Here is a 27,314-nt window from a genome sequence, read left to right on the forward strand (position 1 = left end):
TACATCACACACATGGGTTGGAGTTGAATTTGTGGCAGTAGTAACAATAGTACCAATAACGGTATAGTATCAGCAGTAGTACTATATTAAGAGTGGGATTACAGCATGGTAATCCACACTTTAAAGGGAAATATTTGCAGGTGAACAGTGAACATACATAACAACTGTTATATTCAGCCTCCCAACAGAACTAACTTTAAGCATTATGTTTCCAATTTGTGTTTCTGAGCCAGATAAATTAGCCTTTCAGAAACACATTCCAAACTGTCTCTAACACTTATCATTAACCTGCTGCCTTGAAACACTGCACAGAGTGCTAAGCAGCTGTTTCCATGTGCTGTGTGTGGGTGTCAGGCCTTGATCAAATTGACATAGACGTGTCAGCTACTAAGTTCCTTCTCTTCACATCTTTCAGTCATTCACCACCACAGCTTTGTCAGGATTACAGTTGTTGCTATCATTCCCCCCAACCCGCCACCACTTCAGTTGTCATCCAAGCGCATTACAAGTGGAGAGGAGTAAATCTGGAGGAACACAAACATGTGCTGCAGAAATCAACAGTTTTAAGTATTTTTTTTCCACTAGCTTCACAAAATAACAAGTTTGAGACTAACCAATCGTGTGACAAGAGTTACTTCCTAAAGCATCATACTTGCACTCCTCTATTGATCAAAAGTGTGCTGTCTCATCTCATAATGTCCAAATAAACAACTCCCCAAACACATTTCCAAGAGCTGCTCCTCTTCTCTCATCATTAATATTTGGATATAAACAGAGTCCAAACAATGACAAGCCCCTCTTTACTCTGACAAATTTGAGCCTTCTCATTCTGACAGCACCTCATTACTAAAACTGGAAAATTCAACATAAAAGGCTAAAAGGCTGAAAAGGGCAGCAGAAGGGAAAAAAAGCGTCAGCATGAAATCTGGTCATGTATAGGTGACATGTAAAACCAGTCAAGGTAAAGGGAGGAATGACTGAGGGATGAGATTATAAAACACAAGTCAAAGATCAAAAAGCTCTGCTAGCAGAACCTAGAGGCTATTCATTACATGCGACAGTAAAAAGCCTTGCCTATTAGGACTGAAAAATATAAAATAGGTTTGTCCTAAGGGTGACGCTAAGGGAAAGGACATGGGATATTCAAAACAAAAAGGGTCATCCTCTGAGGAGCAAGGGTGTGCTCAGCTAATGCCACATGGCAATCTGCCCAATATAGTAGGAGATACTGTGTGTAAAAAGTTGTTTTGGCTTGGTGCTGGTGAAAGAGAAAACCTCTTCTAGCCAGTGTCCAGAATGGAAATGGTTCATCCTCTGATAAGCATGAATGTTCTCAGTAAATTTCAGAATAAATGGTTTTTTTTTTAGTTTCTATATGATTCATCCTTTCAGGACCATGAATATCCACATCATATACTATATCATACACCAAAATGTTGGTTGAGAGGACATTTTGATTTGATGTTTGTGCTAGAGTAACAGAGAGGCTTACCAACATTATTAGAGATCCTTCCCTAGGAACTATGAATATCTGTTAGGGGTGTGCCCGAATACAAATACATTATTTGGCAAAGCACAAATAGTGGGTTTTATACGAATATTTGTTTCATACAAATATTTTTAAAATTATTTGTTGGGGGTGTTCCCCAGAGATAAAGCTGAGCTACTGACACACGCAAAGTGCTCCCAAGGGACTCTCCATAACCTGTTGTTCCCCTTCTCCTTTCCACAAAGTTAGGTTGTAAAAATAGGCAATAAATGCAAAGTGCAAAGCAATAATCAACTTTGAAGTTCTTCTCTACACGTTACACTCTGTGCTGTCTCTGTGTCATGGGTGTATAAATAGGTAGAGGTCTATCTGCAATGAGGTGATGAGTAAAGTTTTAGCTCTGTAGTCAGTGCAGTCGTCTATGATCTGGGAGACTCCAGTTCAAAACCCTATGTGGGGACCTCCTTCGTAAAGTAATTTATTCATGAACACTTATTGTAACACTTTAATTTTCTAAAATTAGTGTCATAATGTAGTGTCATAAAAACAAAAACAGGATTTTTAAGCCTCTTTCCACTTTTATTCGAGTACAAATACAGATACAAATAATTTTGCTGCCTCAACAAATACAGATACAAATACAAATACTGGGATCTCTGCGCATCCCTAATATCCATGCCAAATTCTATTGCAATATGGCCTCTACTCGTTGAATATCTTGCTCTGGACTGAAGTGTTGGACGAACAGACACACAGACTGACCAACATTGGCATTAGCATCATGGAGTTGTGTAGCTAGAAGAGCCAAAACAGTATTAACAAGTTGTTTTACTGTACTTTGTTGTAATGTTTTTAGCTTATACCAGACTGGTGGTCATTACCCTATTGGAGGTGGACTGTCAGCGATAAAACATTGGCTCTCCAAGGCTTTCGTTTATTGTCCTGTCTTTCATAAACCCTACTCTGAGCACTTCTCAGCTAAAGCAGATCATGAAAAGTATTTCAAAATAATTTGAACGAGGTCTGACCTGAATACGCTTCATCTCCTACCAATTAACTTCCTGCAGGGTCTTTCTGTCACAAGGTCAAATCCCCAGGTGCATTATAATTAGCAGCAATACAACTGAGGCCAGGTTATAATTTGGAAAAAGAAAATGTAATATGTTTTAGGTGCGGGAAGGGCAGAAATTATTATATGTTTTTTTTGTTTGTTTTTTTAACAAAAACAATAATCACATTAGCATTTGAAAAAATGACATCACTTCAAGTCAACACAGCAAGCTCCCTTCCTTATAATAGAATAACTGCACACCATTGTTAATTCTGTATAGTCATAAATTGCTAATTTCTATTATTGTTATTTACCCCAAACGATGTAAAATATATCCAAATACCTGTACATGCAAGAGTTTAGTTTGCATGAGTATGAACCAGTCTGACTATTCTGGTCTGTGCTGACTCTAACATTTGCTGAAATAACTCTCAGGGCTCAGCTTTGCCAGGGATAAAACCAAACTCTGCTGTGGTGACAGCTGGCAACTCACTATGTCTTCTTCCAAACTATATTGATAATCCTTCTTCTAAAAATGAAAAAGTAAGGCCTGAGGTAGAGTGTCTTTTTGTCCCTTTCACTTTCAGCACCTAGCCTACTTCTCTCTGCATCAGGTACCATTAATGGATGTTAAAATGCTTTAGACATAGTATTATGCCCTGCATTTGCTCCGTGTTAAAGCAAGGTGCTCTCAATTGCTAAACAGAAATCTTTACCAAAATAAGAAAAAAACGACATGGAGATTAACTCACGTTCCCATCCAAGTTTTATTTTGGTTCTAGCATAAGTTCAACATCATTCATGTATTCTCTCTGCATGCCTACACAAAGGCAAGTGAGTGAAATTGCCAGTCTGCACCTTAATTAACTAATGAGGCCAAAAGGGCTAAACAGCTGCCCCCATCCTTTTTCTTTGTTTGACCCTGAGGTGGCCCTGCATCTCACCAAGCTGATAATCACTGCAGAGCTGCAGAATTCTCACTGGCATACTAATGGCAAAGAAACTAATATACCAAGCATAGCAGCAGTCAGCTTAGATCATCTAAAATATATTAAGGTCTTGTTTCTTTTACAGACAGAATATTTCTACACTTCACGGGAAATAAAATCAGTATGTGCAACTGAGATTTCAACCTTTCTGATCACAGTCTATTTAGGTTTTACTGAATCATGACTTCACTTCACCAAATGTAACCAGTGCACAGGAACATTATTAGGAAAGTGTATGTGCACCCTGTGCTCTATATGATTCTGCAAAGTGTTTCCATCACCTACTGCTCCAAGGTTGTGCTTCTTACACCAGGTTATGTTTGTCTGCCTTGGATACAAGATTGCCAGTTCTACAATAAATAATATATAGATAAATAACCAGGTCCATACCGGCTGGGCTTGTGATGCAGTTCATAAGCTAGGGTTTACTCACCCTTTATTTACCATGAAAGCCCCCAGAAAGCTGCAATATTTGTAGTAATGTTATGATTTACAGAATCATTTAGTATTAATTTGTAATCATTCATATTGAATTGTAAAATTATGTTCATAGCCAGGGGGATTAAAACCCTTGGGGGCCTAGAGGAAAAATTAGCTTTTGAACTGTGGGCCAATATTTGAACAGTGACACAGTGATTTTGGAGCCTTTGGGCGCTTTGGCTGTTTTACCCAAGATCTAAGACCCTAATTTAGCTTTGCTCATAACTCAAAGACAAGGCAACATTCTGCATCTAATGGATGGTTTCATTACATTGTATATTGGTGTGGATTCTTAGAAGCTGCATTAAGCGATGTTTTGCCCATGGGGTCAGAAGAACTCCACAACATGAAAACAAATGCCTACATACAAATCAAACAGACACAGAGCATGGTTTGTAGTAGAGTATCTGTCCACCTGACAAATGTAAGGCCCATTATGATTTTCTTTTTAACTGTTTTGTTCTCCACCAACTCCTGAGGAAAAAAAAAAACTTTGTCTTTTGAGCAGGTAGTGTACAGAGGGTCTGTCAGAAGTTCTTCTGATGAAAACAGTTGACTGCTGCAGCTTAATGACCCTGATGAGAGCAGAAGTTGCAGGCTGCACAACTAAAACATCGAGCTGGCAGAGGTTTCTTATGGGAATTGCAGAGTTGGTGATAATTCTCTGTGGGTTTGTCACTGTGAGTGACATCTTTCACATTGCACATAGTCATTTGATCCTTTGTTAGTACAAAAGAATTTCATTAGTGGAGCTTCAATAGCTTAACATGTTTCACAGTAACCTTAGTGTCCTTATAATGAGCATGAAAGATAAATGATGATCCAAACAGATTTCATTTAAAACTATACTTCCTGGCTCACACAAGTTTTTGACTTAAATATTTCCTAGCATGCTGAGTATCTGAGAAGCTGCCGTTGTGTTATCCTTCATGGGCCAGCAACCTCATCTGAATTGTTGACAGTGGCCAAGTGACCCGAGAGGCATTTTTGGCAGCAAGTGGTTTAGATAAACTTGCTGAAATGGAGTCAGTTGGTGCTTCCCCTCCAGGCACCTCAGAGAGCCCCTTGACTCAAGGGTCGAGTGGTTATACACCTCCAAATACCATTCTCCAGATATAAGTCAGAGTTATATGTTTGCACAACAAGTGGACAGATAATCTGGATTCAATTTCCACCAGCACTTCTAAAACCAGATATGGGAGATTCGACACAATGAAACCCATTCAAGTGAATCTGTCATAACCACAATCTGGAGAATCCAACATCTGCATTTCTCAGAGAAACTTTCTTCCAAGAAAATCAGCATCTTTCAAAAGCTGATCCCATCAAACTAAACCAAATGAAGCCTAGCAAACACAAAGGCAGCTATCTGTGCAAAACCTCTTCACAGTAATAGAATTAATTCTGTCACTCTGCCAGAGGAGGACAGTATATTCCACAGATGATGCAAGGTGGAAGGGGAGAAAATAAATCAGATTGATCTTGTGTTTTTCAGAAAGAAGGAGCTGATCTTTGTTGGAGATTTCCCCATTTTCAGTCTAACACACTCATGAAGTGGTTGGCCTTTTTTTAATAGGGTCTGCCCTTTTGGCTTGATGACTTCCTTTTTAATTTTCCACCTTTGATGCCTGATAATGGGCCATGCAGTGCATGAGACATTTGTGTTGGGTGAAGATTAGGTCAGTATTAATGGTGTTTTGTGGTATAATATAGGGAGAAAAAAGAGACAGAGGGTCTCAGTGAAGAGAAAAATACTTGTAAAAGGTGCTATATGCTTGTTTTTCATAACTCACAACTCGGATTTGGACGTAACCTACCAAAAACAAACTATATCAATCTTTATGCCCTATCCTGGTTCCAGACCCCTGAATCATTGCCCTCATCTCTGATTTCTTAAGCAATTCAAATATACTGCATCTTGTACTCACTGACTGCTGTTTTCCTGGTGTGAGAAAAATCAACTAACCAGAGCTTTGCAGGTGCCATTAAGCACGGCGATGTCATTGCCCTAAAAAGCTCTACAAGTTATTGTAAGCTGACTTAAATGACAAGTTTTAAATGTTAAGCATTATGTTAACTGCTCCTGCCAAAAGCTACCGCAGCTTCTGTGCTGAGTGAAAATGACATATACATCACTCGCTACTGGTAGGTTAGGGCAAAACAATCAAGAAAATGTGAACCTTTTCACTTTATAACACAAGGAGAGTCTCCTTTACAGCTCAAAACAGGCGAAAAGTATTGTTTTTCTAGTAAAAACAGTTTGTACTTACTGTTTCCTTATTAGAATGCAGATAGCATATATTAGCAGATATCCCTCCTCTTGATCTTTAAAACAAACACGCCCAGAGCAAGACTCGAGCAGAGGAGGGGGGCAAGTAGCAATATTTTCTTTGCAACACGAAGCAATGTGGTTAATAGGAAGTGATCTTAATTTGGAGAAACACTAGCAATAACAATACCTCTGGTGTGAGAAATACTCTCAGTCTTGTTCTCATTTGTTATGGGCTGTTATACAGAGGTACTGCAATTAATTTGACAGTGATATATGGGTGTTTAAATATGCTAAACATTTTTTTTAAAGCAAACTGGATTGGGTTGTGAGTGTCGTGTAGGTTAACCTGTGGTAGAGGAGGAAGGATAATGTGGCATGTGTCCAAAGCACACGCACTTCAGTCTATATAGTTCACTGAATCAAAACTGAGCCTGCAGTGAGGATTGGATATGGCAGGATCCATGAACAGAGGCTATCCTTAAATCCAATTGAATCTTTAAAAATCGTGTTACAGCCTCTGGCCAGTTCTGTACTTATTCCATACCTCATCCCTCACAGGACGAGAGACACTTCCTTCTTGTGGTAAGCACTTTCAGTATCATCCCCACCCAGACGTGAACACAAACCAAAGAAACTCTCATTCACATACCAGTGGACAATATAATAAGGAGCCCGGGTAGATATTAAGAAATAGAAACCACAACCACTGGGATGCAGTTCTGGATTTATAATTGATGGGGATCCCGCACTGGCTGCTAGAGATAGAATAAAACTCTTTAACATAATTGAGAGTGGCTTGTTAATTCATTCCTCTTGAGCCTTTCCATTTGACCATGCGCTGCTTGCTATGATGGAAGCTTCGGCTGACAGTTTTTCCACAAACAAAAGGACAGTCAGTAATCTGTAAGTGTTTACACACATCACCAGGGTACATCTGAGAGTCGGTAGCAGAACTTTTTTTGTAACCTTTCCTGAACCCTTTGCTGTCTATCACCCGGCAGAGGGATAATACTGATCCTCTGAAAGACGACTTGTTCTCGCAAGTGAGACACTGTCTATCACTCACGAACAGCTGCAACTTGGATATCCTTCGACTTCTACGGGGGGGACCTTAATCCAACTCTCAAGTTGGGCTGAGCTCCCTCAGCGCATTTGTAATCTGAATCAAAGACAACAGCAAACATCAAGAGACAGTAGAGAATATCTGCTCCTGCATACAGATACAGTAACAAGCTAGGAATTAGGTATTAAAAAACCAAAATGCAAAACAAACAAACAAAAGAATTAAATAAACAAATGTGTCTGAGTTTTTCAGACTTTGCTGTTTGCTCTAGAATTAAAGCAACAATCAACTTGACTGTAGAGAATGACTTTACAGACATTTTAACCTCTCCACCTGGTTGATGCATACTGCACCACAAATCATACTCCTTTACTTTCACTGTGCCATTAATAAATGAAACCTGAACACAAAGACTTCACACACTTGCTGCTAGAATCAGAGCAACTTCGTCTGTCTTGTGATAGCAATGAGTATAAAAAGATAATCATATAATAGAAGTACTCCTTACAACTTCAGATACTTGTCTCATTATCAAATTTTGACTTTTTCTTCAAACAGGAACTGCTCTAATGCCATAAGACTTTTCAAGGTGCAGATTCACTAGAACGTACAGAGATAGCTGTAGTGCACAACTAACTCACTGACTCTATGACATTGTGTTTCTTGAATCTCCAAAAGTAATGGAGACAACGGTGAATGCATGTGTTACAAATAGAAAAAAAGGAAATATGCCAGACAGTATGCCACTGTCAACATGGAAACCAAATTCAATCAAGTAGATATAGAGCGATATTCTCATGGGTTGTCTACTAATATATTCATAACTGCTAAAATTGTGATATCAATAATTGCCTTCTGTGCTAGTTTGGTATTTTGCTAATGTCATGCTGATCTTTTTACAGGCTTGGTGAATCAGAATTATGGAACAAAGCTTCTTGCCATCACTTCTTGTTTTTCCTGAGTGAATTCATGTTCAGTCTGACTCTCTTTGGTGTAGGGGATCAGGCGAGCACTGATAATGAGCACCCTACCTTGTATTTTTTTTGTGTGTGTATGTGTGTGCGACTGATCTACAAGAGAAATTTTTTGACTTGCCTGTCTCCACAGGAAGGTCAAAGCTTTGTCTGCCACACAGCAGTGCTCATGAACCTGGTCCTATTCAAGGGGGCTTTCAATTGAGGGGAGGTCTGTCTAATCACCCTTCCACCCTGATGCAAACCTGAACTTTGAAACTCTGTTATAGCAAAGACCCTACCACACACCTCTGGACAGGATGGGCACACAGACTACTACTATCAAACAAGGGCTAGAAGATATAAGAAATAAGCAAGCAGCAGTTTAAAAGAATATATCTTATAAAAGAATATCATTCAGGTTTATGTGGTTATCAAGTCTCCTTGAGCACATTTACATATAGGTGCTGGTACTGTACAAGCAGCAAGGTCTTTTCCTGATACTGATCTCCATGCAATTATTGCTTGCAATGCATTCTCAATGTGAATGCGAAATCTGGAAGTCAAAGCGTTAAGCAAACACCGGAATTATTTGAACTTGAAATTACACATATTTAGTTTAGAGCTGGTCTATGATTGGCTAGTTGCATTAATGCAATGCAACTCAAGGTTGTGGAGCTTTGCAAGGCCAAGCTTTGAGCCATGTGTGTTTATTTTCAGATTTCAAGTTAATGAGTGTTGACAATGTGTTTTTCTCACATGTCTGGGTGTAAAGCTATATTCATCACTGCAGAAAATTGATACTTTGTGCTGCTAGTGCTGCTTTCACACTATCAAGGGCCTTCACTCACACATATCTAAAAAAAAATCACATTTCTTCCCGGGTTCTACAGTGCATTTGTTGTTAGATAATGCTCTTTAATTAAAGTATTTTTTAAATGCAACATATTGTGCAACCTTTCATCCTCCATCACCACCAGGATGGTCCAGAGAAATTAAACCATGGAGGCTCCATTATCCACTTGTTGCCTTTTCTCCAGCTGCAGCAGCAGCAGCAGTGGCAGCACACACACCCCAGGGTGATCCTCTCGTATCTCCTTGCTTCTTGAGTCTGCATTTTATGAGGGTGCTGCTTATTAATGAAGTCTAATGACAAAACCCTTCCTCTATTACAATCTCATTTCTTCATAAATACTTTTTCTCATTTGCATTTGATCTCTCCTTGTTATTCTTATATACTCTTAAGCATTGGATCAAATATCCTATCCAAAACTAAGATTGCCAACTCTTCTTTTATTGTATAAATGCTACTCAATAATTTATTGATAACCTTGGGGTGTAAATGTGCTTGTGGGGACTAACTGTGCACCTGTGAGGTTCACTGCATGTCTGTTTTCATTGATTTCTAATCTCACAAATCACATTTTCTTTAGAAGTAAACATAGTCATTGGATTTAGTATTTTGCTTGTGTGGATTTACATACACATAACTCCTATAAAATAATAAAAAGATGAGGATGTTTATAAAAATGTGTTTGCATTATGTGTGGAAGCAATGAAAAATGATACAGTCTTGTGGGCAAAGTGTGACTTGATGATATGGAGGGTTTGTTACAATTTTGAGAATGTAGTCAGTCATCTGAGAATTGCTTTGAAGCAACAATGAAAAGCTGTAATCAGCACAGACAGCCATTTCTATTTCAGTTGTTTTTGTAATCAGACAGATAAACAAAGACAAGAAAATGTTTTCAGCAACTTGTAGCCGTGTAGAAAAACTAGATAATCAAAGCTTAAAGGTCTGCTTACTCGCTTACAACTGCATCTCATAGTCTTCATTCACTGAATGGAGCAGGGTCAGCCGTTATCACACGACCCCCTTTTACAACCACTTAACACATGACCAAAGTTCCACAGTTAGGTCACATGATGACATCTGAACCACATAATGTTCTGAAAATACCCTAAAGCCATCCCTACAGCAATACTGATAATAACAACGCTGATCTCATTGCTACTCTAAAGCATGTCATCAATTGCCACTTTACCGCTGAGCACCATAAACATTACAGTATTCACATTTTCCATTTGCAATACTTGGAATCACTGCTCTGAAAAGCAATTCATTGAAGCAGTTCAAAGGTTTTGAATTAGCCTGCCGAATACAGTAGTATGATGAACTTAAGCTTGTTACACCATTGACAACTGAACTGAATGGAACTGTATCCAGAGCATTAGCGCCGTGTCAACTTCATTAGCCATGCAGCTGTACTTAACTTTTGTGTAATCAGTGTGGCCGCAGCAATTTATTCCCATCATTATTATCCAGAGAGATGTTCCCAGAATGCCTTTGCCTTAAAATAAACTCTGCCTGCACTGGCGACACAGGAGGAAGAAGAGGAATATGTATTCACCATGAAATATATGCTAACTAATTTATGATAGTGCTTAAAATGCATTAGGTGCATATTTCTTAGTCCCCCCCTCCACCCTCCGCATCATTCCACCCTCACTGTCACCCAATAAATTTGTCTGGTTTAAACATGATTATGAACATTGGAAAGGCAAAACTCCTACAGTTGGTTATAGAATGTGGTGTTTGAACTTCAGTAGATGGCTGCTGGGCATTAGACTCAGTTTATAAACGGGTTGGAACGGAGGACATGTAGAATAGATGGTTTGTCTGGGTGTCTGGTAAGGAAAATGTGTGATCTGCAAGTTATCTGCATGGCAAGTCTAAGATATAGGAGGGAGAGGGAGTCAGTCTGAATCCCCATATTCAATCTAAGGAGATTTTTTTCTCCTGACAGATTCCATTTTAATTGGATCTCTCTGTCCAATACTTTCTGGAATAAATCTTCTTCAAAAGGACACCTGATCTGATGCTTGTCATCGTCAACAAAGGCCAGACAACCATAGATTAAATATTTGATAGCTCCTGCCTCTGCTCAAAATACAGTTTCCTGAGGCCTGGTTGTATTGTTATGCAGAAGGCAATACAGTGGCTGCATTTTTTTTTTTCTTTTTTGCCCTTTTCAATCTGAAGATGGTAGCACTTTCCAGTATGTTCTTGAATCTCTTTAAATCAGAGAGATGTGTTACTGATAAAATCACCCATATTTGCATTAATCTTAACTAATCTTAATACTAATTATCCTAGGCCTTTTCTCCATAATCGTCATAATAAATCGTATTCATGTGTCTCTGAGCAAGGATACTACACTGTGTCCACTGTAGCCACACAGTTTAACAGCCCTTCAAGAGGGACAGATGTGAAGAGGCTTTAGAGTTGGGCAGATTGATACCACACTAATCAATACCTTTACTACCCAGTTGGTATCAACACTTATTAAAAGCTGTTATATATATGATCAGAAGGCTCTTCCAGACATAAACATCAGCACGTGACTGACATGACAAACCAATCCTAGAGGCCAGGGATGTGTGCATACATCTTGAGGGGAAGTGGCTAAATTTTTTTTTTTAAAGGGCACTACCATGCCCCCGTAGAATAACAGTGTTCAATTCAATTGTTAAGTTACTTCAGCTTGTCTGTCAAAACAGAAGGAGACAAACTTTTCCATTAATATAGCGTTGACATTTGAAGTTGCTCTTGGCTTAAGGAAACTGTGAGTTTTCCGGCGAAAGCACAAAAAAGGAGCACGTCATGCAGATAGATGAACTGCAGTAGAAAACCAGAAAGCATGTGGAAGTGGGAAGGTATGATCATAAGCTTCTCTATGACTTTTGGCAAAATGTCAGCTTGACAAAAAATCTCCATCTCCCTAACAGCAGTGTGTGACAGCAGCATGCGGGCAGCAATATAGTTTGGATGTCCAATTTTTATTTTTATTTGATGTGATAGAGACAATTTGGTTTAATAATTATAAGAATAAGGATGGTAGCCGCAGCAACAACAATTGTTGTGTTATTAATGAGAGAGCCAATTCAGCCATGTCCCTACTAGAAGCCACACTACAGGCAGCCTGTTTTCGGAAATTGTTCTTAGGAAGAGATCCGTTTAAGTGGCTCTGTAACACTCTTTGTATTAATATCAGGATCGGTAATCCTGTAATATAAAACACACAATACTCTAGCCTCATTTAACCCTAAAAAAATATCAGTGAGTGAGGAAATGAATGGGTATTTGTTATTTAAAATGTACAAACTGATTTTGTTATAGAGCATGTCAAGATGTTAGCAAAACTTGAGGGTATGTATATATGCGAAGGGGTACCAAAAAAAAAAAAAAAAAACCCAGAAGACTTTGATAGCATGGGAATAATATTTAGTTATCAGATTTACCGCTAGGTAGTGTGTGCCTACAGCTTGGTTAATCTAACATTGACAGGAATAGGAGAAGTGCTGGGACAAGTGTATTGCATCTCAAAGACAGTATTTGAAGGGGATTAGAAAGAAAGATTCATAATGATAGGTTTTTTTTTCTTTTTTAACAATTCCATTATATATACATGTATGTGTCTGTATGTTCCTTCAAGCAACTCCCTGTACTGTCTTTCTGAATTCAGGAACCTTCACTGGAACTTGATGCATCACACTGCTAAAATTAGTGACGTGGTGCACTGTTCTCTCACCTGAGTTAATCACTGTGTTTAGTATTAATGGCTCCATTCTACAGTCAAAGGCCACAGCAGTGACAGTGAATGCTCTGCACCTGTTGCTGAGAGCTCTAATTGGAGACAATGGATAAATAATAACAGTAATTAGCAAAATGTGAATATCTACTTAGTGTGCTCACTACATACATTAGCAATGGACTGATGTCAGTGCCAAATAAACAGCAGAAGAAGGTAGATATGTTTAATTTATAATAGTAGCAGAACATTTATAACTATTCCTGCAGACATGTATCAATGGCTCAAACTGCCTAACATCAGGAAGGGTTGCAGTGATTGAAGGAGCAGCCATATAAGGAGCACAGCAACAACAATGACAAAAGCAGCAGGTCCTTGTCATGTTAATGTCATGTATGCTCACAAAGTAATCTGTCATGAGGCAATCAGGCAATAGTGACCTTCCCCTGGGTGCTCTATTATTTGACATGCTCCACTGTTGTGACAGTTCCCTGCCCTTTGTATTCTTTGTATGTTACAGTAAACACAGTGACTCAAGACAAATCATGAATATCAATGAGCAGAGTCAGCCTTAATATCACATTAAGTTTATTCTTACTGATAGAAGTTTTGGACCCAGGGCTGAATTCACTGTGTACAGGAAATAAAAGTGTGTCTGTGTGTATTTTCTGTGGAACCTATTTCCATATGAATGCAGCACAATGCAGCTGTGTCGGTGCAGGGGATCAAGGGAAATTTTTTTGCTAATTTGCTGAAAGGTGCAGAGATAAAGTCATTGTGAGTCTGGATGACAGTGGGGGGTAGATAGGAATATCAAAGATTATTGGTGTAAAATGAGGTGAAGTGGAAAAGCATGACACTCCACTATATTGATGCACAAGACCAAATCTGATTGTTTAAAAGGAAAAAAAAATTGTGAGTGAGTTGCAAGACCTAAGCTCTTATTCTCAAAGATTCAATAAAAAAACACAGGATGAAGAATACAAACTCAACAGTGTGAGCCAGAGAGGAAACAATAAGACAGGGAGGGGGGGTTTGTAGACAGCAGATGGAATCACATTCCTGCACCATCTCTCCATCCCAACCAATCTCATTTTCACTGCAAGTATCCTATGGTGAAATTCGTACGAAATACGCAATCTGTCAGCGGATGGTGTCATCCTAATGACACACTTGGCATACTGATGATTCCCTTCTGCATCCTCCTGCATCCAACAGAGTGGGTGTGCAGCTAACACATACATTATTTAACCGTCTGAATGGGGCAAAGGAGATTGGTAAAAATAACATGTCTCTGTGGTCCAGCTGGATGCCGAGACACTCTATTATAGCATTTTCACTCCTCAGATTGTTAAATAATGTATGTACATAAGGCAGCAGGAGGGGAGACAGAACCGGCGCCAAGAAAGGAGAACAGGGGAAAGAGTAAGATGGGAATAAACAGAGAAAGAAGAGACATAGAACTGGTTACTGCAGCCCAATGCTGCCGGTGTGGAAAAAAATACCTTGCCCTTGAAAAATGAGGACAAGCAGCCAGAACTAGGCTGACTCTAGTTCCCATGTGGACAAGTACATATGGTTGTTCTGACTTATATATAGGGATTGGTCATCATATAAAAAATGTCCACAATGTTCTGCTGCAAAGTACAATAAGTATGTGCTTTTGTCAAATGGAGAAGACAATCTAACTATAACTGGCATTTTAACTAGTGAGGGAAGACTTTATCAATAACTCTGTAAAAGCCTTTAGTCCCCAAATAATTATTTAATTTAAGAGTTACATCACAGTCGGAGTGCTGCAAGGTCTTTGAGAGTAAAACTGTCTGTCCAGCTGCCTACTGTTGGAGTCTTGTTTAAAAATGAAGAGACTGCAGTTCATGGTTTATGTAGTGCTTTAACAACAAGTCTTCTAAATTACATGACAAAATATGCCATTGGTCCATGCAGTCCATCCAGAACAATACATACAAGTGTTTTCAGATCTCATGCCTATATCGGCTGTAATCGTCTGGTTGACATAATTTGTCTGTGCCTTTCAAAACAAATCACTCCTGAAAAACAAATACATTTCATGATATGACAACACAGTGTTTAAGGTCTGGTTAGGTTTACAAAAAGATCATGATTTATGGTAACATAACTACTTTGTTAAGGTTAGGGAAACATTGTGCTTATGGTTAAAATGACTAAGTCAAATAAAAGCCGGATATTTTGTTGACCCATCCATACATCTCGGCCTCCTCCCTACAACAGTTTTGGCGTAAGTCATCTGGTTTCCTTTATTGCTCCTGTCATAAGCACTATGGCTGCTAGAGGGCAACTGTAACATAGGCAGAGACTATGGGAGGACAGTCTCTGGCTTAAACCTAACAAGTAGGGATGTGCAGAGGGCCCAGTATTTGTATTTGTATCTGTATCTGTTGAGGCAGCAAAATTATTTGTATTTGTATTCGAATAAAAGTGGAGAGAGGTTTAAAAATCCTGTTTTTGTTTTTATGACACTTTCAATTTTAGAAAATTAAAGTGTTACAATAAGTGTTCATGAAGTGTTCCCTTGGGAGCACTTCACTTGAGTCAGTAGTTCAGCTTTATCTCTGGGGAACACCCCCAACTCCGGGAGTGATGTCAAAATTATGAAATGTGCGTCATGTAGCAGGTGGATGTGACTCCCCTTGTTGAGACCTGCTGATAGTCCTAACAGCGGAGCAGAGGAGAGACACTGAGAAGGTGATGTAACCAACCTGCGCGCTGGTATTTGACATGGGTTTTTTTTTCTTCCCAAAAACAAATAATTTTAAAAATGTTTGTATGAAACAAATATTCGTAAAAAAAAACACAAAAAAACCCCACTATTTGTGCTTTGCCGAATAACTTATTTGTATACGGGCACACCCATACTAACAAGTGGGATGCAAGACACAAACCCAGGTCTCTAGTGTCAAAGTCCTGTGTCTGTCATGTCTATGACTTCAGAGAAGTTTAGAAATGTAACACTTGCTGGATTGACAAAAAAAGTAGCTAGTGAACATTATCCAGGCAGCAATCTAGGTTACCTCCGAAACATAATGTTGTGGTCCTAACTTGCTATTTCAGTAATCAAGAAATGTCAGTACATCATCTATTATTGAACATGATAACACTGCAGAGGTGGCATATACCACAGAGGCTAGGAAACCAATTTTGGTGTATCTGTCAAATAATATATGAAAATAATATATGAAAATACATATCCACAGTCCACAGGTCTTAGAATGCAGTAAGCCCCGAAGCAACATTTTAAATAGGAGTGCCCTCCTTTGCCCCTGAAGCCAACTGTTCTGCTGCTGCCTTCCTCATCTCCTCAATCTGCTGTTTGCAGCCTAGAGTGCCAACCCCAGCTGTCTCCTATGACCAGTTTTATCAACAAAGCAGCAAGTACCACACTATCAGGCTGCTCATCCTCATGGGGAGATTCCAGTAAATGTTACAGTTAGTATGGAGCATGCCTTCAGGGGATAGCTACACTTTTTGAAATTAATTTGACTATTTTTAGTTTATAATATTCTCTGGCATTCTTAGCATCACATTGAAGCAGAGATATTTGGAAGAAGAAAATATAAATTCTCATATGCATGTAGTACATTTTATACCCTTTCATCAATAAGCCGGAGTGCTTCCATGGCCTAAAACCATTCCTTCCTCCTGTTTTGTTACTGTTGTTTTTCAGCTCAGATAACTTCTGAAGGGGTAAACAGTGCGGCCTCCACTCCAAATCCATCATCAACACTGTATGTGAGAAACAACTGCTATTGTCCTGTCCTGTGAAGTCATGTATGATATCTGTGAAATTATAAGTAAATGAATACGCAGTAAATATACATTCTGCATTAGTCAACATCTCTTGCTATAGTTTGCCTGTTGACAGCTAAGAGTGAAAGTTTTTTCTTACCCACTGAAAAATGTAATGTCATTTTGTGGTGAAGTAAAATGTAATTGCAAAATGCAAGGATATTAAAGTCAAATATGTGTTTTATTAAGGTCCTAGATAGGGTGGTAGCCAAGATTTAGCTCTACTGAAGTCATGAGTCCCCTCAGCACCAGTTTTCTTATTGTAATTACTTAGTTAGATAACAAATTTTCCTGCAAATGTTATTAAGATGGAGACTTATTTTCAAGGAAATACCTCTAGTAAACTAACTGAGTTCTAACTAATATGCATATTCATCTGTTTTGACCGACATTATAAGACAGTTCTGTTTTATAGTATAGAGTTTCCAAATGTTTTGTGAAAACAGAGTAAGATTGATGATCAAAATGGAATGCCACTGTGCTAAATATCCAGGAAATTACGTTTATATCTGCAACAGCAAATACATTTAAAGAAGCGTGATGTTACTTTTTATCAACATAATGAAGAAAAGGTGTTAATGTATCTGGCAAGTCACGCAATGTTGATACTGAATGCATCTGTAGTACGTTCACTGACAATGTATTTAATGTTTTCCTACAATATCTACTCTTGCAATTCAACATCAACTTGTAGTAACTTAAGCATGGTCAAATGTTTTTATGGTAATGTTTAGGCATTCACAGCAATTGGTTAATGTTAGAGAAAGATTATTGGCTTGGTTAAATATTAGTTAGTTGACAGTGACTTGAAGCACAAGACAAGTTGTGTTTACTTTGTTAAAATTTATCCCGAAACCACAATCTTTCCCTAACCTCAACTAAAATGCTCTTGTTGACTCAAGATGCTAACCTGCTCTCTAGTGTAACTGGGAAATATATATATAAATATGTGTATATGTGTATAAATGTAAAGTATTCCATTCTGAATTTCACTGAATTGACTGACAACCCTAAAAACAGCCTTTGAAAGCCATTGGGAATTTATTTTCTTGTTAATGCTGAGTAAAACAAGCTTGTCTGAAGTTCCGAGGTTCTGTTTAATTGGATATCAACAGGGCATCATTTGGTCCAACCCAATTCAAAGGTCATCTGCCAAGGTATGGTATTAATTTGCAGGTGAAAAAAATCAGGGATCTATGTAATGTGTGTGGTACATTTTATCAAGTGATTTGATGCATTTGGACTAGTTTAAATTTGATTTTGATTTATCTTTGTATTGCCACAGACCAGATGGCTGTCAGGAAGAAAATGGTCAGCTCTTGATTTAAGTTATGTGGTTTGATCTGTATCCAAGAACGACAGATAAAACTGCATATTAATGTTCATATCAAGACACCTTTGTGTGTGAGAAAGGAATGAAGAGAAGAAAGGTGGAGATGACAGTATCTTTTGACTCACATCAGATGTGAATCAAAGGAGCCTTGGCGTAGTTTTAGCCTTTGTGCTGAAAACAGTTCCTATCAGCAAGAGACAAGTGAATATTTTGATTACTTAAAATTTTGCACCGCTTGCAGAAGACTTGCTAAAAATGTCATGTGAGGAAAAACAGACAGAAACAAAAGAAACTCTGTTTGGAACTCCCCAAATGCTTTCAATTTCTCGTCCTGTGTGCTGCATATCTGTGGTCAGCTGTGGGTGGTGTGTTGCAGAATGGGGTGTGTGTGTGTGTTCCTGTATTTATATTTATCTGGTTTTATATTCGTGTGTATGTTTATGCACATGTGTTTGTACACACAACACACTGTGTATGTGACTGTGTTTATTTGAAGGATTTATAGGTTGGCGGGCTGCTTTGCCTGTGGCAGAGGTGACCATAGTGTGGCCCTCAGCTTTGTCATGGTAAATAGAGACCTTTGCTAGTGTGCTTTACTCTATTGTCTTCCTCTGGCCGCAGAAACAAAAGGAGGCTCTCATGGGTCCAGATGTACATAGTAAAGGTAGCCAGGATTTGAGGGGGGGTAGGGAGGGGGTCTACATAAGCACAACCTGGAGCTCAATTTAGCCAGAAAGCATTTCATCCATGTCTCGCGTCCTTCTGCTCTCTTTCCCTTTGTTCTGTTTTGTAGACAGCTACTCAGTACCAACAATTCCCCATGAACCAACACTAGTGTATAGCATACAGTAGGTCATGGACGTAAAGTAGTTTAATCTCTTTATGATACCCAACTTTATTGAGTGAAAAATGTTTCTTCCACGCTTTATTGTTGTCAGGGCAGAGGTACTTCTTCAAAGCAACAACTCTAACAAACTGGGTGACCCACTACCACTGTTACAGTGATGGTGAAACATCTGTGTACAACACAATCATTCAGCAAAAACTGGTAGGAGTTATTTGAATCCACAATTGTACACCATGTGCCTGAGTACATACTGAGAGAAGAGCTATTTTTGGATTGCCTGACAAACTGTGTCAGAGCAAAGCAGTGCAGCAGCATAATATGGTCATCTGTCCCCATACCTAAAAGACAAAATAGGTCAGTGCCTACTAAAATGACCTATATGACTGTTTCATATGAGCATTTTCTGATCTACCCCTATGGTTAAGTATCAGTTAGGTTTAGGCAAATTCTTGGTTAAGGTTATAGGGAAAGATTGTGGTCATAGGTTAAAAAACCCCCCAAAAACAATAAGTTCTTTTGCTAAATGACAGGTAGAAAACCACAGTCTCTTCTGTCGAAGTCATACACCTTGCATGCCTCACCATCCTTTTTGTCCTGTATTACACCATGTCATAACTGAATGCAACACGAGCGAGCGTCAGTGACAATATCAGTTTGATTGCTTTGTTTTCTATTGGAATGTCAAAACTGTCTGCAAGCAACGCAGCACAATGCAGCGCGCTATTTTGAGCTGAACTTTTGTCGGACACCCTATTTCTATTTACTTCCTGTCGCTCAGGTTGAAAGCGTGTCACAGATAAGGAACAGCTGATTCATTTAGTTGAAATGAGGAGTTATCTCTACGATACCTCCTCGTTTCACTACAAAAACCTAAATAAGGTAGCAGCTGGCTGGAGGGAGATCGCCAGAGATGGCTAAGTTGCTGTTGGCTATATTGTATGTCATTTCTAGCAAAGCAAATCTAAATATGTCAATATAAAATGTGTTTTTTTCTGTTTAAAAAATACAAACATAGGACAGCAAGTACACTCATCATTTACTTTTGTGGCTACTACGGATGTGCCCAAATACAAATACATTATTCGGCAAAGCACAAATAGTGGGTTTTATACGAATATTTGTTTCATACAAATATTTTAAAAATTATTTGTTGGGGGTGTTCATTGGGGATAAAGCTGAGCTACTGACACATGCAAGTGCTCCCAAAGGACTCTCCATAACCTGTTGTTCCCTTTCTTCTTTCCACAAAGTTAGGTTGTAAAAAAATAGGTTACAAATGAAAAGTGCAAAGCAATAATTGCCTTTGAAGTTCCTCCCTACATGTTACATGGTGTGCTGTCTCTGTGTTATGGGTGTATAAATAGGTAGAAGTCTGTCTGCAATGAGGTGATGAGTAAAGTTTTAGCTCAGTAGTCAGCGCAGTCGTCTATGATCTGGGAGACTCCAGTTCAAGACCCAGTGTGGGGACCTCCTTTGTAAGGTAGTTTATTCATGAACACTTATTGTAACACTTTAATTTTCTAAAATTGAAAGTGTCATAAAAACAAAAACAGGATTTTAAGCCTCTTTCCACTTTTATTCGAATACAAATACAAATACAAATAATTTTGCTGCCTCAACAAATAGGCCTACAGATACAAATACAAATACTAGGCCCTCTGCACATCCCTAGTGGCTACATCTCCAGTCTGATCTTGAATCCACAGCTGATAGGTACATGGTTTGTTTACATGATGTCACAGAAGTGCATATTTAACAGGTTCAGTGTGGACAGAAAGCGTCTGATGTTACGCAATGCAATGTGATAGTTGGACACTTGCTTGCTGTTAGGACACTTACTTTGGAGGCAGCTGGATTCATGAGATCACAACATCATGCGAGCTCACGTGAGAATTCATCTTGTCAGGCTTCAAGTTATGCGCTTGTGTGGTTCGGACCAATAAGTATCCTGTGAGAATTCTCACGAACCTAGCTGCCTCACAAGGTAAGACGGTGATAGACAGTGATAGACAGATGGTGCATCCATTCACCTGCCAAGTATTTTGTGTTAAGTGCCAGCCCTTTTCCAAACAGTTGCCAAAGACAACTTCTCGGATAGTTCTGTGTAACAAACCATCTAGGGCATCAGGTTACAACACTACTTTCATCACCATAAATCAGTAATATCACGCACAGTGCTTGCTTGTCAGGAAAATGTTAACATAGGGAATAGGGGTGTGCCTGAATACAAATACGCTATTCGGCAAAGCACAAATAGTGGGTTTTTACAAATATTTGTTTCATACAAATATTTTTAAAATTATTTGTTTTCGGGAAGAAAAGAAAAAACATGTTAAATACCAGCGCACAGGTCGGTTACATCACTATCTCAGTCTCTCTCCTCTGCTCCACTGTTACGTCTATCAGCAGGTCTCAACAAGGGGAGTCACATCCACCTGCTATATGATGCATATTTCCTAATTTGGACATCATTCCCGGAGTTAGGGGTGTGCTCCCAAGGGAACACTTCATGAACACTTATTGTAACACTTTAATTTTCTAAAATCAAAAGCATAATAAAAACAAAAACAGGATTTTTAAACCTCTTTCTACTTTCATTCAAATACAAATACAGATAATTTTGCAGCCTCAACAAATACAAATACAGATACAAATACAAATACTGGGCCCTCTGCACATCCCTAAAAGGGAATTTTATGTTTGTAAGCCAAATGGATGGGAAGTCCATAAAGTGCTATGGAAAAAAGTAAAAAAGTGAACAACTACAATTTCATGACAACTCATGCTGATGATGACCATTTTATACGTGACATAAACGCTCCAGGACAGTTGACAAAACAATCTAAACAAGGTCAAAAATTAACTTTGAAACTTAACTGCTGCTGATGCTTTTCTGGTGAATTTGATGTGATATTCATGGTCCCCAGAGGATGACTTCTTTCTTTCTGGTGACATTCTGGCTTTAATTCTGGAAACCACCATCAGTCCAAAATGCCTCTTGTATAGATGAAATGTCAAAAACTAACTGAACATTGAGCTCCCCAGAGGATGAACTCATCTCATTTTCGATCCCCAATGAACAATGAACTGTCATCTTTACGTTGAACAATTTTGTTGCATCTCACCATGTCATCAGATCAATGCACAAGTTACTTTTTCAATCAGTGAAGAAGCAAGCATGCTCATTGCGTTCTCCCATTTTAGCTGAAGATTCTAACAGCTCCCTCTTCTCTGAGGGCAGCTAAATTTACCCCAGTTCTCAGCTTATGTGGAGTGTGCCCCAATTCCCAAAGCCATTTATTTTGACTGCGACTGCTGTCAGGAAATAATCTGAGTTATAGTGGTTTCTATAGCAACCCCGGACACCAATTATGTATGTATGTGTATAAAAGAAAAGGGAAATGAATTTTTGTGCTATTAAAACATTTACTCCCTGCAGATCTGAACATGCCCTGCCACATACACCCACTTTTTGCAAGTTTACATTTCAAAGAGGCAGGATGAGAAGAAACTTAAAACCGCCAAAACACACTTTGATAGACTTAAGCGGTTTGGTTTGTTATTTAGGAGGCTGGCTTCTTTGTTGCTTGGTTTTCTTTGGTCTTTTCCCCAAAAAACCTTGATGCCCGGGCCAAAGTTTCCTCTTTGATCAGCATTTAAGAAAAAAAAAAAAGCGTGGCTGCTGTTCATTTGCTTTAAGCTATTCTGGCCTGCCATAGCTGGAAGAGAAACATTATGAGAATGGATAAAGAATGCATAAACCATGGTCTCTCTGACTTGTGGCTCCTCCGATAATAGAGCTAATCCATTTAAGGGCTCATAAATTCTCATAAACTCAAAATGAAGAGTTAGTGCTAATATGTGGTGAGTGCAAATGCAAGCTTCAGTACGACACCTCATGCATTTCTATGAGGTTTTGAAATGGAAGGCTGGACTTTCCGGTGCAGGGAAGGAGTAACACAAGAGTTATTTCAGACTGAGTCAACAGATGGAGATTTATTTTATCCAAGTCAGCTCATATGACCAGGAAACAAATTCCATTCTGAATATGTGGTCAAAGCAGTATTGCAACAGACAAGTCCACCTCACTCCCACTAAGATGCTATTGAGTCACCCTTAAAGCCTTTAACTCAGCCAGGGGTAGGCTGGCTGATCGGATAAAACATATGTGGTATGGATAATGTCTGTGATCATGCCTGCCATGAAGTCAGTCTTGGCAATGAGCAAAGTTTTGTATTTTGTATTTCTTACTGAGCTGCTTTGCTGTCTGATGCATTCTCATAGAATAATGACTATATTGAAAAAAAATGTTTCATGTTGTCAACAGTTATGACTTTGTGTTAGTCAGTGATCACATTTTTAGCATGTTTTGTCCTAAATTTAACGCTGCAGCATAGTGAAGTTATGCTGTTACTTCAGTTGCTAAATAGGCTGTAGAAGCTTGGGATGCATAATAATGAATAAAAGTCATCTTACCGTATCAAGCAATAACTGCTTAAAAATATGCTGTATTAAGTTTATGTCCTATAGGGCAAGAAAAATGAGGTGTCAGACAATCAGACAGGTTGTTAAGAAACTCCCTGGGCCTTTTCCACAAAGCACGTTTAACAAACTTTTTACCTAAACCTGAACTCTGAGTTGACTAAGTGTGAGACAGGAAACTCAGAAAATATCCATCATCAATGGAGCTCCGATGTAATGATCAATAATGCATTATTTCCATTATTATACAGTGTAGGTAAAACTATGAATGCATATATATGCAGATATGCGCATAAAAAAACCACAGCTGAAGTAGTGATCAATGTTCAAACTTATTTTTTAGAGGACAATATTTCAACATGTAGTAGATTTATACATAGTCACTGCAATGTTGTTCCAACATGTTAAGGATATATATATTCAAAAACTAATTTTAGTCAAGCATGCTTTTGCATTGCACTTTTCAGCCATGTGCAGTTAACGTTTCACTGCCACTGACAACCTGACAGCTGCCTTACCAATGTGCACAGTGCCGTCACAGTGTTATAAAGAAAATGTATACTTGCAAAAAAAAAACATGGGCAATGAATACATTTTATTCTGTGCTTAGAGGTTGAATCCACAATGTGTAATATTTGAATTTCAGTGCCGAGATTGCTGTCCAAAGAAATGGCTTACTGCTCATAAAAACAGTAACGTAGGTAAAGATAATCCTCGGGTAACAAGCTAATGTCCAACTGGAACTCTGATCTTCCTCTGCTGATGTAAATCTCTGCAAATTAATGAGCTTCAGTATTCACTTTGATATTGACTGTGTCAATAAGGAAATTAAACAGCGTGTCTGACAGCTCCTTCAGGCTCTCTAGGAGGAGGCCGAGACAGAAATTCGGGGTTTATTGAAGAAAACCTGCCAGTGAAGCAGGTCAGATTCACAGAGTAAGTTACCACTGTGACTGATCAAGAGTTAAAGTGATCTTGCCTTTTGGAACTGAGACAGGTTTTCTCTCAACTCAAGGTTAACAAACTCAAGCGTTTTCACTAAACCTGCTTTCAGGGGCATTTACTTTCTGTTTTACCTCCAATTACAGAGATTTAGAAAACTGGCTGGTTAACGAACTGTTTGATCATCTTACTGTTAGTGTTTCTTTCCCCTTTATATTTTGTTGAAGCATTGTTGTTATTGTTAATGATAGAAATATAATAACAGTATAGTGTAATACTTAGGAATGTGCAAGAAGTAAGCTGCCTTTTATGTGTGGGTAGTGCTGAGATGAAAAACATCAGTCTCAGAAATATTATCGATTACTGCTGGGAAAAATTCAATATGATGTTTCTGTCTCTTTGGTACACTTACACTGAACCTTTCCTTATTTTTAGAGAAGGAAAACATTCTTATTTCAGTCACATTCCTTTGAAAACACCTGAACACACAACAACATAAGCACATGGTGTTATCCAACATTTCTAGCATTATGAAGTTGGTGTTTTCTTTGAATGAGCTTGCCATTTTCTCTTGTGAACAGCTGAACAGATGTCTGGAGGGGTTTTTCTTCTGGCAATACAGAAGCACTTGCATCGAATAAATGCAACGATATGTAAATCAAGGGTAAAAAATATAATAAGAATCAGAATGCACGATCAAATGTATTATTGAAGTAATAGCATCAAAGGGTGGTGGTGGAAAGTCTATGTGGTGTATGGGAATTGAAAAATCAAAATTTAAGAAAGAAATCCAAAATGTATTCAGAAATAACTCTTAACTCTGCACTGCACCCATAATCATTATACATGCCAAAGAATTTTTGATAAATGAAGTCCTCATTCACTCATCACCACTGTTTGGAGCTGCTAAAATGTAAAAAATTGCAGGTAAAAAAAAAAAATACACAGTCTAATCTTACGCAAAGCAACAGGAAATGTTGCTTTGCCTCCAAAAATAATGTAACCCTCATGCACAATAATTAACTAATACAGCTTTAATATTTTCTAACAATCCACCTACACCTTCCAATTAGCCAGTCTACTGAAGAGTCTTGTTTATAACACATGTAATGCTTGATAGTTTTATAAGCTTGTTATCTGAACAAATCACAAAGGCACTAAGTGAGCACAAATTAACATGAGAATGCACTTAATGTCGCATGAGTTAGAACATGACACAGTGTTGTACCTTTTTCTCTAATGAGAAGAGTATACGTTCGGTGTTGTGTTCAACACAACAACGTGGCTTTTCCATAATTAAAAGAAGCAGGGTTGGGCTGTCATTTATGGTCTAATTATACTTTTAATTCAACGCTTTACACATTCTATAGCATACAGACTTCCAGGTCAAAGGTTTTGTTAATGTGTTGTCTTTCTCTAAACTTGACAATGATGCAACAACAACAACAACAACAACAACAAATGAATAACAGTGCGCAGACATGATTGATTCCTGATTACAATAATATTTTTTCATCACTCCAACGTATCTATTTGTAGCTGGTCACACAATTAACCAGCTGTTCTTTAATGTATGTAGGCTGAGGGACATGAAATTGAGTATTAAAAAATGTCCTGTGTTTGAATGCATTATGCTGCTGAAAGGCACCATTATACCATGTGCTGTCATCAGCAGCAGCAGGCCAGCGCTGTTTAAAAAAACAACAACAAAAAACTCACTCTAACAGTTTGGTCCAAACACTTGATGTCAACTGTCAACAAAGTTATTGTTTATTGAACATATAAAGTCATGGAGAATGGCCACACAGCCATGGTGACCCTGTGGATGTTGATGAAGGTCAGAAGTTGCTATTTATTTTCAATTTCTGCTATACATCCATTAAAAAAAAAAAAAAAAAAAACCTGTGCATTGTATATAACCAGTCAAGCCTCATGTTGTGATTGGTTGAGAGGTATTTCAATTACCAATATATCAATAAAGCACTTCTAAACCTTGAACTGTCTCTCCATCTTATATCTGTTATACAGAAACCAATCAACCAACATGTTGCATCACTTGTGACCAAAAATGACAGAATAGGTCTATTTCCAATGACTTCCAAAACGACCTATATCAGTGTTTTCAGCTCCCTCTACGGGACAGATGGGGACCAGAAGAACGACCCTCAGGACCGTTTTATAATATAATGATGTTTTACGATGTGACAACGCTGTGGTTAAGGTCTGGTTAGATTTAGGCACAAAAACCACTTGGTTAGGGAAAGATCATGGTTTGGACACCCGAGCTGCAACGACTTGTGGTGTAAACACCTGTGAAATACACCGCTTCTTGCAGGGAAAAACACACCCGAGCCGCGGTGTCTCACGGTGTCTTTCGTGGGGAAAGATACTTGGATTGGAAGTGGGAGGCAAACAGTGGTCTCCTGCAGCAAAGGCCCCTTTTTGCCTTTTTTTCCATCTTGCTCTCTAGGCATCCCTCCTAGCATCACTTCCCCAGGTCATAATTACAACAGCCACTAGATGGTGTAAAAAACGTAACCATAATTCATTTTTGCCGGCCTGAATTTTGGACCTATACTGTTTTTCTTGTGAGGACGGGCTGCTTGTAACCGAATTCCAGTCATCTCAACACAGTCAACCAGATGTTGAACATGTTGCGTCTGCACGGAAACCAGCACATCCTGTGTACCCACCACCACCACAGCTCAAAGTCTGTTGAGACTCAAAGCCTTTTTGATGCCCCGTCTCCTAGAATTTACATTTATATGCTACTAAATTGCAGCCAATGTGTTTTGCAGGAGGCATATTGCTGGCAAAATTGTGTTTTGTCTCAACATAATGAAAACATTTTGTTAATGTATTTGGCAAGTTGATCCTGATCTTGTTGTACAATATCTGCTAGTAGTAACTACAGCAATATTCAGCTTTTTAATGGTTATGTTTAGCAACTGTTGACGCATGTGAAACAATGTTTTCAATTAACATTTAACCAA

General features: G+C 38.5%; 1 protein-coding gene across 12 annotated transcripts in view; it reads right to left on the bottom strand.

Moving 5' to 3' along the window:
* The window catches only part of ncam1a (neural cell adhesion molecule 1a), a 274,017-nt gene that overhangs the window by 99,172 nt on the left and 147,531 nt on the right, over positions 1-27,314 (bottom strand). Inside the window, exon 1 of one of the 12 annotated variants that reach the window (XM_042431413.1) lies at positions 12,890-12,957. The exons of the other annotated variants lie outside the window; for them this stretch is intronic. Within the exon in view, the coding sequence (XP_042287347.1) occupies positions 12,890-12,926 (37 nt within the window). The 5' untranslated portion in view covers positions 12,927-12,957. Of the gene's footprint in view, positions 1-12,889; positions 12,958-27,314 lie in introns of those variants that run through there. 12 annotated transcript variants of the gene reach the window in all.

Source organism: Thunnus maccoyii, chromosome 13, assembly GCF_910596095.1.
Source record: "Thunnus maccoyii chromosome 13, fThuMac1.1, whole genome shotgun sequence".
NCBI lineage: Eukaryota > Metazoa > Chordata > Actinopteri > Scombriformes > Scombridae > Thunnus > Thunnus maccoyii.